Below are 15,563 nucleotides of genomic sequence, written 5' to 3'. Positions count from 1 at the left end.
GATACTAACGCAACATATTTTCCCAATGTAAAACAAAATTAAGGCTCATTTATCTTGACCTCCATTTAGCACTAAAAAGCACTGTGACACTTAAGTTAAATTTTAACTATTGTTTTATTGTATTTTATTGTTCTCTTGTTTTTATGCTCCGCTTTTCTTGTACTTTTGTTCAGATATGCTGATGTAAGGGGCTTGATAAATAAAGGTTGATTGGTTGATGGCCTCTGGTGCACATGAGGACATATTACTAATAAAATAGTAACGGTGTTGATGCAATAAATGCATCAGGAAGCAGAAAAAGTGTGTGTAAGGCCAATAACAAAAAATACTAGCGGTATCATTTATAATATGACTGAAAAAGCGTTGCTCAAAATTTACAAAATGCCAAAACCAGACAAAGTTCAAATGTAAGCATTCGTTTTCAATGCTTTTTTTTCATGTTCAATGTACATATGAAATATGTGGAATACCAAAAAGTACAGATACAAACTGCTTTAAATTGTAAAAAAAAAAAAAAGTGTTCCTTGTATACTTTACTTACTAGCCATCAACAACTACAACATGTTTTAGTTGCATAAAAGTAACTTATGTGTACAGTATATTGCATTATTAATACATCAAGGCAAATGGGAAAAGATCTCAGGATTGTGAAGCTTGTTTGATTGTGGTTGTTTTCTGCTGAGTGTGGTAAGGTAATGTTTTAATATAGAGATTTGAAGTTGGAGTTTTTCCCTCTCCAGCAGGAGGTTTTCCTTCTGCAGTGTCGACAGGTCAGCCTGTAAATTCACTGGGTGGCAAAAGACACACAAATAAATCATGTGTTTTGACGAATACAGTGCAGAAGCATAAACACCAATTTCCTGGTGCATTAACTTGTTATGTTACGGTCATCTCACATTTAATGTTTCTGGCGAGAGAGAACGATGACACAAAATAATGAGTTGAGTCTGTCTGCTAGAGGTAAAACAATGCTTACTCTAAATGATGTCTCGATAGAATGGTTTATGTACAAAGGTAGAAAAATCCACAATACATACAAAGTACTAAAACAAGTCAAGGCAGCAGTAACAGGTACTTCACAAAAAACTCTCCCTAATACCAAACATTTTTTGCTTTACCTTGTACAAACCCCGTTTCCATATGAGTTGGGAAATTGTGTTAGATGTAAATATAAACGGAATACAATGATTTGCAAATCATTTTCAACCCATATTCAGTTGAATATGCTACAAAGACAACATATTTGATGTTCAAACTGATAAACTTTTTTTCTTTGCAAATAATCATTAACTTTAGAATTTGATGCCAGCAACACGTGACAAAAAAGTTGGGAAAGGTGGCTATAAATACTGATAAAGTTTGAGAAATGCTCATCAAACACTTATTTGGAACATCCCACAGGTGAACAGGCAAATTGGGAACAGGTGGGTGCCATGATTGGGTATAAAAGTAGATTCCATGAAATGCTCAGTCATTCACAAACAAGGATGGGGCGACCACTTTGTCAACAAATGCATGAGCAAATGGTTGAACAGTTTAAGAAAAACCTTTCTCAACCAGCTATTGCAAGGAATTTAGGGATTTCGCCATCTACGGTCTGTAATATCATCAAAAGGTTCAGAGAATCTGGAGAAATCATTGCACGTAAGCAGCTAAGCCCGTGACCTTCGATCCCTCAGGCTGTACTGCATCAACAAGCGACATCAGTGTGTAGAGGATATCACCACATGGGCTCAGGAACACTTCAGAAACCCACTGTCAGTAACTACAGTTGGTCGCTACATCTGTAAGTGCAAGTTAAAACTCTCCTATGCAAGGCGAAAACCGTTTATCAACAACACCCAGAAATGCCGTCGGCTTCGCTGGGCCTGAGCTCATCTAAGATGGACTGATACAAAGTGGAAAATTGTTCTGTGGTCTGACAAGTCCACATTTCAAAATTTTTTTGGAAACTGTGGACGTCGTGTCCTCCGTACCAAAGAGGAAAAGAACCATCCGGATTGTTATAGGCGCAAAGTGTAAAAGTCAGCTTCTGTGATGAAATGGGGGTGTATTAGTGCCCAAGACATGGGTAGACCCCGGACTGTTGAACAACTTAAGCTGTACATCAAGCAAGAATGGGAAATAATTCCACCTGAGAAGCTTAAAAAATGTGTCTCCTCAGTTCCCAAATGTTTACTGAGTGTTGTTAAAAGGAAAGGCCATGTAACACAGTGGTGAACATGCCCTTTCCCAGCTACTTTGGCACGTGTTGCAGCCGTGAAATTCTAAGTTAATTATTATTTGCAAAAAAAAAATAAAGTTTATGAGTTTGAACATCAAATATCTTGTCATTGTAGTGCATTCAATTGAATATGGGTTGAAAACGATTTGCAAATCATTGTATTCCGTTTATATTTACATCTAACACAATTTCCAAACTCATATGGAAACGGGGTTTGTAGGATAACTCTGCACAGAACTCACTCAGCAATCATTTCCCTTTAAAAAGATGAAATAATTAACATTTTGTTCTTTACCTGACAAGGCTTTATTTACTGTGGCATGCAGTGTGTGTTCCACATCACGCCTTTGGATGGGATTTGTCATCCAGAAAGGAAGGGAACTGCTCAGCTCCACTTCTACAGAGTAGCGGTCACTGACTTGCTGTGCCTGTAGGAACATGTATGCACAGCATGAGAACATACCTGAAAATATTATATGTTTTGGTCACTCAGGAATTTACCAGTTCGACTGTCATTGAAAACTCTCTGTGAAAATTGAATGGTTTGGCTGACTGTGGCACAATGGCTGCCATCACGTCATCTCCATACACAACAATCCTGTTTGAAAACGATCAAAACAAGCCAGGAGTAAGCTTTCCTTGCTTTTTTTCAGAGATGCAATGGAAGACCAGTCCTTTGAAATGTCATTATTGAGGCATTTTGAAGAAAACATGCCTGTTGTAGGTGTGTGCATTCGCTGTGTTGGAAGTCGTGTCTACATCATCACCAATGAGCCAGTGGAAGTTCTTGTCACTGCGAATACGAAGCTCCTTCATTCCCTTGTGAGTAACACATTTTTCATCAGCGTTGAAGTCACCAAGGATCATTACATTCTGGGGGACAGAAGAACATAATTGAAACACATACCCACATGCATTACTTGATATTAAAACTATAAGGTACCAAGAGCCCTTATTGTTATCTGAATCTGCATTGTGTTAAACCACACTGATAACAGGTTCAGTACAAGTTCAGCAAGCTAGCAGCATAGTGATGAAGATAAACAAAAATCCTCAGATTGTTCGCCTGGTAGCGCCTATGCAGAGGTTGTTTTAATAGAACTTTTGTGCCAAACAGCCCATTTGAAAATTAACCTTTGCCAGCCATGTTGGGTTTTTTCTGGATATCTCAGAAGATATAAAGGAAAGAGAAAGTTGGCATGACCACAGGCAGTCAAAATCAGGCAGAAATGTGCTAGAGTTAAAAAAAACAAAAAACATCATCACTGTACTTATTTATGTTCATTGCAGTTAAAAGATATATAAAAAAAAATCAGCTTAATCACATTTGTCCATTTGAATTAATCATGATCAGTCACAGGTTATTTCTCACTTGCATAATTTAATTTAAAAAATGCAATTTTAATGTCCGAATGTCCCTGTGGTTCAGCATGAATCTTTGCTAGCAATATCAAGATATAGTATGTGCTGTTGAGCCTACGAGAGATTTGTTCACCTAGTTTATAAAAACTATTAAGGATAATTTTTTAATGCTAACAAATAATGGTCATCTGTGTTGAACAAATCCCTTTGCTTTCCTGCACAACAACTAAGCTTTTAGTTTCTGTTAAGAAAATCGAGAAAGAAAACACAGTAGATTGGACCAAAAATCACAACATTTATTACTAGGACTTAACATGGCGTTAGTTTATTTGCACAACCAGGTCTTTGTAAATATATTTAGGCACAGGAACCACAAAAGAACACAAACATTTATTTATTTATTTATTTATTACTGTCTTTCTTTCTTTTTTTTTTAAACTTTCTTTCTTTCATTCTTTCCTTCTTTCTTTATATCTTTCTATTTGTCTTCCTTCCTTTCTTTCTTGTCATTGTCGGTGAATAAATACAAGATGTTGTTAAAACATCATAGGCTGCATATTAGTGCTGAGTGATCTTCTGGGTTTTCCCCCTACAATTTTACAAGTCATTTTAACAAACTCGACAGAATTATTCAAATGGCTGGGAAAATTGTGTGAAGCCTCTGGCCCACATATACATGATGAGGGAAAAAAAGCTTGAGACTCGTAGCAGACGGTTCACATTCTCTATCCTGTCATTTTGAGCGTATGAAGTCTGGGAGGTGCTAAAGAGCTCGCTTTGCCAAATGGTCCTTGTAAAAAATATTTAATACCAATATCCATTGCTATTCATAATTTCACAACTGCTCTAGTTCTATGTTTTAATGATGCTTTTCTAGATCTTATCTTTACTTGTATTCCTATTTTTACCTAACCTCGGTTTTTATGTCTATTAAATGTATTTTTAGAATTGTCAAATTTAACAAATTAACTAATGCGATTACCTTAATCCGAAAACATTATCTCATTAACCATATATAAACACAGATTAATCACGCAATTAATTTCAAGTGCACAAACTCCTTGACTTTAACGGATGATGATTACTTGAAAAGGGGAGCAGGTCCATGCATACATCCGTGCTCACTGGCAAATTTCACTTCAAAATATACCCTGATTGGACTTCAGATAAAACTATCAGCAAGATTTGAGCAAATAAATTATGTACATTCAGCTAAAACATTTACAAATGTTCCTGTATGACATTCCGACAATGAAATTACACTTTGAGGGCTCTTTTTTAAAGTTAATTTAAATTATGCAAGCAAGTACAGTAATTTACTGCGATTAATCATAATGCATTCAATTTAAAAGTGTGAATAATCTGATTTAAAAAGTGTATCATTTAACAGCAGTTTTTATATATGACAATATTTGAGTTCTGTCTGTCTGTTCTGTCCTGCCATAATGCTACAGAAAACTACTGTTATTAGACTACCTATGAATGTACAAGAAGACTATTAAGATCAAGTTAACTGCTCATCACTGCACTTTTCCAAGGGGCTGTACTGTGCTTCAACAAAATCCTGTTGAAATTATGTTATTATGGCAATGACAATAAAAAGGATTGATTGATTGATTGATTGATTGATTGATTGATTGATTGATTGATTGATTGATTGATTGATTGATTGATGGATTGATTGATTCCTGTGTTGGTAAGCCAAAGACAATGTTCCACCTCGGTGGACAGTAGACATTAATTCTATTGTATTCTATTTTATTTGATTCTATTCTATACATATTAAAGTACATTAAGTGGTATAATCTGTTCTCATATAGGCCATAAATACCCATGAGTATTTGATGATACAGTTCAGTTATCACTGAAGGCAAGCACACATGAGATTATTTCCATTGGTTGTTGGGTATGTTTGTACGCTTTTACTTTTGTTTTCTCGATTAAAAAAAACAAACAAACGGTGGAGTTATGTCAACATACTGTTATGAGCACCGAAGCGCTGTCTCCAGGTCTTGGTTTGCTCAATTCCGTTGAGCAGTGTTTCTCATATATTTTCTGTTACAGCCCCCTTAGGATGAAGAAAATATTTCACACCCCCCCCCCCCCCACTCTCCACCGTGACTATAAATAGTATAATTTGTTCATAATATTGTTACAACTATACTTCTGCATTACATTGTAAGCTTATTAACATTAAAATAAACAACACACCGGTTTTTCCTTGTCTCCCACCATGGTTACAGTGAAGCCAAGTGCTACATACAATTCATCGTATTCTGTTACGGGGGGGAAAAAAAGCATGTCGCCGTTGGTCTGCAGGTGATATCCTAAAGGAAAAGGCTTCTTGATGCACCCAGCACTTTGCAAAAAGTCTTTCAAACATTAGAAGCGAACTGGGGCTCCCTGTCCGAGACCAGGTCCAGAGGGATGCCATGGATCCGAAACACGTGTCTGACGAGCAGTTAAGCATTCTCTAGGGATGAAGGTAGTTTGGACAGGGGGATGAAGTGTGCCATTTTGGAGAATCGATCTACCACATTGAGAATAACATAATTCCTCAGTGAGACTGGGAGACTTGTGTTAAAGTCCAGGACTATGTGGCACCATGGTCGTGGCGGGATGGGTAGAGGATGAAGCAGACCAGCTGGCGGACGATGGGAAGCCTTGCTTAGGGCACACACGAAGCAGGCGTTGACAAATTCCTTGACGTCTTCACCCATCGCAAGCCACAAAAATTGCTGAGCGACCACGAACAGAGTACGCCTCACGCCGGGATGATAGGACGCATTTGAGGCTTGTCCCCACTGCAGGACTTCGGACCACAGTCCAGCCGGAAAAAACAGCTTGCCCGCAGAGACGATGTCAAGCACCTTAGTTTCAGCGGCTGCGATGGACACCCTTCTTTTCACCTTCTACTGGAGTGCTCCCATCACTCGAGCTACAGGTACGATGGTCTGACTGTAGACTCTGGAGAGGACATCAGTCTTGATGTTGCGGGAACCAGGTCTGTAGGTGATGGAGAAATTCAAGCGTGTAAAGAACAGAGACCAACGTGCCTGGAGGAAATGTAGTCTTTGAGCAGTTCTGATACAAAGTTCTTGTGATCAGTGACGACCATGAATGGAGTGGCAGTCGCCTCCAGCCAGTGACTCCACTCCTGTAGCACAACGACGACGGCCAGGAGCTCTCGCTTTCCCACATCATAGTTTCTTTCAGCAGCTGTGAGGTCATGCGAGAAGAAGGAAAATGGATGAGGCCTCTGGTCGACCGGGGAATGCTGGAAAAGTACTGCTCCAACTCCTGAATTCAATGCATCAACCTCGACAAAAAAACGCAAAGCTGGGTTAACATGCGTAAGTATTGGCACTTTAGTTAAAAATTGTTTTAAAAATAAAAAAGCAGAAGAACAAGAGGGACTTACCGGACATGTACAGAGAAATGGATGAAAACCAACACTTTCCATCTAACCTGATGGAGCTTGAGAGCTACTGCAAAGAGGAATGGGCGAAACTGCCCAAAGATAGGTATGGCAAGCTTGTGACATTGTATTCAAAAAGTCTTTAGGCTATAATTGCTGCCAAAGGTGCATCAATAAAGTATGAAGCAAAGGCTGTGAATACTTATGTACATGTGATAATTTTGTTTTTTATTTCTAATAAATGTGCAAAAATGAAAAAAAAAAAACAATTTACATGTCATTATGGGGTATTGTGTGTAGAATCTAGAATCTAGAATTTATTACATTTTGAAATAAGGCTATAACATAAGAAAATGTGTGAAAAGTGAAGCACTGTGAATACTTTCCGGATGCACTGTACATATACACAAACACACATGAACACTCCCTGAAATTTATTTTATGGAATTTATTTAGGGGCGGCGTGGCGAAGTTGGTAGAGTGGCCGTGCCAGCGATCGGAGGGTTGCTAGTTACTGGGGTTCAATCCCCACCTTCTACCATCCTAGTCACGTCCATTGTGTCCTTGGGCAAGACACTTCAACCTTGCTCCTGATGGCTGCTGGTTAGCGCCTTGCATGGCAGCTCCCGCCATCAGTGTGTGAATGTGTGTGTGAATGTGGAAATACTGTCAAAGCGCTTTGAGTACCTTGAAGGTAGAAAAGCGCTATACAAGTATAACCCATTTATTTGTTTATTTATTTTTGTTTTTGTTCAATAAAAACGATATAATTTCATGAGCATACTATCATTAAAAGGGTTGGGGGAAAAAAAAACTAAATATAACTCATATCTGATATGTTTATTTGAGGCTGGAGTACTTTTAAAAAATGTAATTGTTTAAAGTAAAAAAATTGATATATTTACAGTTTTTTGGAATGGAACTGTGAAATTGATTTACTTGATTATTATTTTTTTAAATGTTTTTATGGGTAGTGAATTTTAAAAACGTCTCAAGGTGAAAGCTGGCGACCTTGAATCATCCAACTATTTCTCAATAATACAATAATAATAATTCAATTAATAAACTATTTGAAGGTTTCAAGCGTTATTATCATTGTCATTCTCCATATGTTACATACAGGGAACGAAATACAGATTTTCATACTTGAGTAGTGGACATAGAGAGAGAGATCAGAAAGCATAAGAAGAAGTACATCATTTTTAAAAACTAATTAGAAAGGCAATCATTTTGACATGTGGTAATTTATCCTTTAAAATGACTAAGACTCTTAATGAGTTTGTGGATGACTGTGAATTCCAGAAGCTCAGCTTCACAGACCTACACAAACCACTTTAAAGAAGTAGTAACAGGGGAAAAAAGCATTGGTATTTGTCGGACTGGTTTTACCACATTGGGGTGCTGCATAACTTCACCATCACGCCACACCCACTCCTGCCTATACAATAAAGGACCCTAAAATATGCAAGATGCACAGCAAAGCTTAAACTAACAGCTGATCTCTTGAGCAGTGAACTGTCGACACGGTGCTACCATGAGTGTGGGGAACAAGATATCCACCTATGTGGGGACGCGTTCGTCCTCTTCAGGATTCACCAGCCAGTTCTTGGGTTCCTACACCATCCGTAGGGCCTCCACCTTGGCTAACCAGATAACACCTGTGACTATCAACACGAGACTGCTCTCCCCAATAAACATTTACATTGACCCAACCATCCAGGCTGTACGCACAAAAGAGAAAGATCAAATCAAGACTCTCAATAACCGCTTTGCCTGATTCATTGACAAGGTAAAGTAGTCCCTGTAACCCTCTCTGATATGCTCAACTACTTGTATGTGTCTGTGCGTTGCAGGTTAGATACTAAGAGCAGCAGAACAAAATGCTAGAAACTAAGTGGAAGCTGTTGGAGGCAGAGCCTCCTCGCACCTGCAACATTGAGCCCATGCTGAAGTCGTACATTGACCAACTGCAAAGACAGTTTGAGGTTCTTGACAACGACACGCTCAAACTCAAAGTGGAAAACACCGCTATGCACAACAATGTGGAGGACTCCAAAACAAAGTCGGAACCAGTTATGCCTGTTTAATAAAGTGAATGATGATAATATCCATACATTGTTGGCTGTTGCAGGTATGAAGAAGAACTCCTTCGGAATAGTGATATACAGAATGAGTTTGTCACTCTCAAAAAGGTACAGTGTAGCAATGACAGACCGAAAGTCAAGAAAAACTACTTGTGTCATCAAACACATACTTCCATCATGTCCCCGAGAGTGTGGATACTGGCTATTTGTTTAAAGTGACTCTAATGGACAAGGTGGGCAGTCTCTATGATGAACTTACCTTCCTCAACGCTAGGCATGAGGTATACGCTCATAGTCCCAGCTGTTTTTCGTCTACAGCAGGGGTGTCAAACTCATTTTAGCTCAGGGGCCACATGGAGGAAAATCTGTGCACACGCGGGCCGGACTATTAAAATCACGGCATTAAAACAAAAAAATAAAGACAACTTCAGATTGTTTTTTTTGTCTTACTTTGGCCAAAAATAGATCAAACACATTCTGAAAATATTACAACAAAAATTTAGAAAAAAATACCGGCAGCGGTAAAGTTTAGATCCATGAAGGAAAGAAGAAAGTGAATTAATGTTTTTAACTGAATAAATTTACATATGCATTTACATAATTTTTTAAAATGAATTAAGTAAGGTTTATGACAACGTTTTTCCAAAACACAATATAGAATGCGAAATATAACAGGATAATGCATACATTTATCATTTATTTTCAAAACTGTTACAAACAAGTGAAACCCCAAACATTGCCTGTGGGACCCTGAACCCCAATTTGAAAATTCCTGGCGCCAGCACTGATGGAGTATTGGTGCGTGCAAAACAGCAGCAGGCGGCTGTGACTTGCTGGCCGGTTCTAATACTAATAAAATATCATCCCGTGGGCAATAGATAATTCATTCGCAGGCCGGATCTGGCCCACGGGCCTTGACTTTGACATCCCTGGTCTACAGTATTTCACATTGGGTGCTTTTCTGTCTGAAGGAAATCCGTGAGCTGCCGGAGAGCCTGAGGGAAACCTCTGTTGTGGGGCAGATGGACAACTGCCGCCAGTTGGACATGGAGGAGATTGTGGCGGATGTCAAGGCTCAGTATGAAGATATAGTTAAACGCAACCGTGAGGATGCTGAAGTCTGGTACATGAACAAGGTAGAGGCTGCATCTAGTGCTGTTTGACAGCTAAATTGGGGCGCTAATCAGAATTGTATTTGAAGGACAAAATACTGTTTTTATCATTTTTTAAACGTGAATTTAATTTTATGCATGTTTTGTACTTTTTTAGTGCAAAACAAAAAATTTAACATCATTAAAGCATACATTTGCAATGCTTCCTGAGACAACTCCGACATGGGCCCGAACCCGGTGTAATTGCCATACCTGTCAACATTTGCATTTCAAAATATGGGAAATCTCCTGGGACATGGGTAAAAATAAAGAATTTTCACCACTAAGCACCGTTAAATTAATAATTAATATTTGTCACTAACCACTACACTATACATTCTGACATGTTTCCATAGCAGTTTTTGAATTTAATACAGTAAAAGAGGTACCATCCATCCATCCATTTTCTACAAAAAATTCTCAATACAATTGATTCACAATTAAATAGTTGCAATTATTTATCTTAAATCAATTCATGATTTTCAAAAATCGATTCAAAAAATATATATATAATGTTTTGCTATCTATTTTTTTTAAGGATTCATTTTTGGATTAAAACAAACAATTGATATTATTGATTTATTTTTTTATTTTTTTCGGATTGTATTTGTATGTCTTCTCAATTGCTTTGTATATTTCTATCCTTAGTATTATTAAGCTAGGATTGGGTTGGAGTTGCTTTATTTTCTTTTATTAGATTACCATAATGTAATTTTTGTAAATAATATATATTTTTTCATTTTAAGGACATTTTTAGACCATTACTGGGCTTATAAATCGTAAGTCAGCAGGCAAGAGCAGCTGTTGTAACCTGTAACCTGTTTTTAAAAGGTTTTATTATAATTTATATACCAAATAATGTTACAACTCAGTCGCTAGTTGAACCCCGGATGCAGAAACGTGAGGCAAGGTTGAAAGAAAATTGCAGTTGTTTAATGATAATAGTCCAAACAAAAGGAGATGGATAAAAAGTGCACACCATAAAAATATAGTCCACAATGGAGTTTCCAGTGGTCATCGAGGGGACAGCCAGGACACACTGGGAATTGCTTCAGTCCACAGAAGATAAACACTCAAAAAAATTAAAGGTGAGAGTAAAAAAGAAATAAAAAAATAAAAACTACTGATCTGCAGCAGAAGCGTGGAAGCAGAAGGTACAGTATGAGACTGTACCCAAGAGCGCTCAGTGCCCTGTGAAAAATTAGGATCAGGTGTGTCCAATTAGGCCGTCCCCCGCCGAGGAAAGAAGCACTGAGGAGGAGAAACAAAAGATAACAGCACGGACAAAATAATAGGGAAGGCAGACGAGCAACAGAACATAACAAATAAAGTATCACAAGAATCGTGTTTAGTCGTGAATCGATTTTGAATCAAATCGTCACCCCAAGAATCAAAATCGAATCAAAGTGTAAGGTGCCCAATGATTCCCACCTCTAATAAAAATAATCCTCATACATAAAAATAAATAAAAATAATCCTCGTACATAAAAATAAATAAAAGCAATCCTGGGCTCCTTCATGGACCATAGTTGAGACGTGTCATTTCTCCCTCGATGTTACATAAAGTAAGAGGAAGCGTGAGCCGCTGTCTGCTCTTCTTTTGGTACGGTAAATATAAATAGTCTCTTATGTGTCAGGATATTTACACAATTTGTGTAACCTTAACCCTAGTAAATCGAATACAAGTTTGTATTTTTGACAGATATGTGTTTTGATGAACATTTGAGGGGAAATTTGCTATTATATTCACATGAGTGATGGAGCAGGAAGAGGCTAGGAACATGTTTCCGGTAAAAATGCCATATGAAGCGCCCATTCATTCATTGAAAATTTCTCATGCGCTTCTCCATGCAAAATGGGGCGCCCCTCACTGATTGCAGGGCCCTGCGCGTGATCTGTGCATAGTGAGGGGCGGCCTAACAATTCACCTTGTCGTCTTGTTTGCAATAAGGGATAGGCGGTAGAAAATGGATGGATGGATGCATACCAGTATGAGCAGATTACAGCTGAGGCCAACCAGTACGACAACCAACTACGCAGCACCAAGGTGGAAATACTCGAGAACCATTCAAAATCTGCAGAATGAGATTCAGTGTGTAAAGGGACAGGTGAGTGAAGGGTTTGTAAAGGGCTTTAAGATTAATTCTTCTAATATGCTCACGCAGTCCGTCCCTTACACTTGTAGCGTATGAACATTGAAACACAGATTTATTTATTTTAATTTTTTTTTTCAAGTTTCAAGTTTTATTCACAGTACCATAGAACAATTACAATAGTAGTGGATATCATTTAAAGATGTTGGTAAGTGAAAGGGTCCCCCAAATAAGCTAGAAGAAGCTTTTGACAGGGGGTCCAGAGGACAGTATTTACATGGAATGATGAAACATGGTGGCAAGCACAAAAAACACAACGAAAAAAAAACAACGCTATGTGATAAACACAAGATAACAGTACTAAAGCAAGCATACACATACATACATACAGTACATTCATTCAACCATGCAAAACCCAACAGTAGTCTACCCCACATGAGGCATTAGAGATAGGTAAGTTTTCAGTTTCTTTTTGAAGTTGGAGAATGGATACAGCATCTTGAGGCTCTCATTAAGCCGTTTCCAAATCTTTGGTCCCCTGCATACAACACTTTGAGCGGTACAAGCCAGTAGACGATGTTTACCTGATATCAGATCTAAGTTACGAGTGTTGTGGGCATGCTGGGGATGATAGATAGGAACCAAGCTACAGAGCCTAAGATTCAGCCTGTGAATGACTTGATAGGTTAGACAAGCATTGTGATAAATATTGAACTCTGTCAGTCTTAAGAGAGGATAATTATGGAATAGATGTCGAGTGGGGGCATTAAACTTGGACCATGACAGGGCCCGTATGATTTTCTTTTGCATGGATTCTAATTTGTGAAGGTAGGTAGGGAAGGTGTTACACCAGATGACATTACAGTAGTTTAGATGTGGTTCAAAGAGAGTTTTATATAGGGTAAGTAGAGCATAAAGAGGAAGATAATGACGAAGGTGAAAGAACAGGCCAACATATTTGGATAATTTGTTTAACAGATGGCTAATGTGACATTTGAAATTGAGGTATTCGCCAATGATGACCCCCAGGAATTTTATGGAGTACACTCTCTGTATTTCCTGCCCATTGATGTTGATATGGCAGTGCTCAGTATTTGTCCGGTTTTTATAAGAACGAAATTCAATTAAATTTGTTTTATTAACATTAAGTGAGAGCTTATTGCATTTGAACCAGGAATCCACTTTCACAAGCTCTGAATTGACAGTTACTTGTAGATCGTGTAGGCTCCTGTGTGAGGTAAAGAAATTTGTATCGTCAGCAAAAATTATTTTATGAAAAGTTTCGGAGGAGTTTACAAACTCATTTATGTATAGGATAAAAAGGAGAGGCCCCAAGATGGATCCCTGGGGAACCCCATAATTTATGGTCATACAGGGTGAATTGTGATCATTGACGCATAAACATTGTTGCCTTCCGTATAGGTAAGAACGGAACCAATTGAGAGGTACCCCTCTGACACCATAGTGGTATAGTGACAGGTTTATACAGTGACAAAGAGGATTTGTGATCACATTTGCTATGGCTTTCAAGATTTTGCTACATATCCCGTCCACTCCAGCTGTATGTGATGACTTTATCAATCAATCAATCAATCTTTATTTATATAGCCCTAAATCACAAGTGTCTTTAGGTCCATAATGATCGTATAAAGCTCATTGATGTCGGTTGGCTGCATGAAAAAGGAGCTAGGGTAGGTACCTGATAAAAATTATTTAAAGGAATACCCTGGAGGTTGACTTATTTTACTAACTAGATAGGTTTTCCCCAATAGAAGCAAAAAAGGTATTAAAACTATTGGCAAGATCAGCCCTATTGGACTCTGTATCCGGAACAACAGGGGCCTTATGTCCCTTGTTGAGAACAGTATTCAACACGTTCCATGTTCTCCTACAATCCCCATGTGATGGTTGTAATAGTTCAGAATAATAGTTGCGCTTACTTTTCCTGATAATATGAGTTAATTTATTTCTATAATTTGTGTATTTTTCTTTGTTGACAGTGGTAGGGTTCGAAATATAACATTTGTAGAGTTTATTCTTTTGTCTGATGGACTTTAAGATCCCCCTTGTAATCCAGGGATTTTTTTCTGAGGTATGATTTTTGATAGTTTTTTCAGGGATTGTTTCCTGAATAGCATCCTGAATCATTTTAATCAGATAGCTGAAGCCGAGCACCGTGGAGAGGCGGCCACCGACGACGGCAAATATCACATTCGGGACCTGGATCTGGCTTTGCAGAAGTCCAAGCTGGATATGGCGTAGCAGGTCCGAGAGCACCAGGATCTCATGAATGTCAAAATGGCTTTAGATATTGAGATCTCCACCTACAAGAAACCTCTGGAAGGAGGAACAGGATCGGTCAGTTGGATTATTAATTTATTTGAAGATACATTAGAACTTTACTAAAGCTTACACCCATCTTGCATTTTCTTGACAAACAGACGAACAAGATACTATCATCAGTGCCCACAAACCCGAGGCAAAGTAAGTTGTCAGAAGTAATTTTAGAAAATGCTTATCATATTGCTTACTGTGCTCCTAACAGTCGTCAGACAGCAGCCACGGAAGGCAAATGCTGTTTTCATCAAGACAATAGAGACCAAAAATACAGAAATTTTCTAAAGCAGTTTTGCAAACTAGCTGGTTTGTTCCTACGTGCACTTATTTTCCAGCTGAACAGATTAGCCATGTCTCATTTGTCTCTTATTTCCCTTCTGCTACGTGCAAAATTGTCAACTACTTTACAGGATACAGTTTCAATAAATATGGCTGGACTACCTCCTATATTTGCTTGCCATTCCATTCCTCATCAGCACATTCCACTCTGCTCCCATTTTCTGTTTGTTTTTTTACACAAGAAGACAAGAGACACGAGCAATGATGGAGGAGAATTAACGTTAGAAATATCCAACAATTCTTTGGTGAAGCTGGTGGAACTCCATAATTTGTGCAGACATGCCAGTGACTGCATTGGAGGATCAAAAATCTAACTGTTCAACATTTTTCAAAGGCCTTACTTACCCATTGCATGCTTAAGGTATGTCTCGTTAGGGCTGATATAATTTCTATTTCATAAGTGCTATACAAAATGGAAGCTCTTGTCATGATCCTACATGACAGTTTTGGACTAGTGTTTATTTTCCTTTGCTTGGTGGTATTTCTGTTCAAGCACTTTTGTTTTCTTGTTTCCACTTGCACTTTTCTTCTTTACCTGCCCTCTCCAGAAAATAA

At 38.2% G+C, this 15,563-nt stretch overlaps 1 protein-coding gene and 1 pseudogene across 1 annotated transcript; one reads left to right on the top strand and one right to left on the bottom strand.

The window, feature by feature from the left end:
- Positions 1–617: 617 nt before the first annotated feature.
- LOC133654374 (deoxyribonuclease-1-like 1) lies at positions 618–6,306 on the bottom strand. Its single transcript, XM_062054693.1, has 5 exons — positions 6,121–6,306; positions 2,940–3,097; positions 2,726–2,822; positions 2,520–2,652; positions 618–787 (listed from the first exon to the last, which is right to left on the bottom strand). The coding sequence occupies exons 1-5, from the start codon at positions 6,304–6,306 to the stop codon at positions 618–620; spliced, it is 744 nt and encodes a 247-aa protein (XP_061910677.1).
- A 2,232-nt stretch (positions 6,307–8,538) lies between these two features.
- LOC133654373 (keratin, type II cytoskeletal 8-like) lies at positions 8,539–9,534 on the top strand (annotated as a pseudogene).
- The last annotated feature ends 6,029 nt before the right edge of the window (positions 9,535–15,563 follow it).

The sequence above is a fragment of the Entelurus aequoreus genome, linkage group LG07, assembly GCF_033978785.1.
Source record: "Entelurus aequoreus isolate RoL-2023_Sb linkage group LG07, RoL_Eaeq_v1.1, whole genome shotgun sequence".
Lineage (NCBI taxonomy): Eukaryota > Metazoa > Chordata > Actinopteri > Syngnathiformes > Syngnathidae > Entelurus > Entelurus aequoreus.
This window is presented reverse-complemented; position numbering and strand designations above follow the sequence as displayed.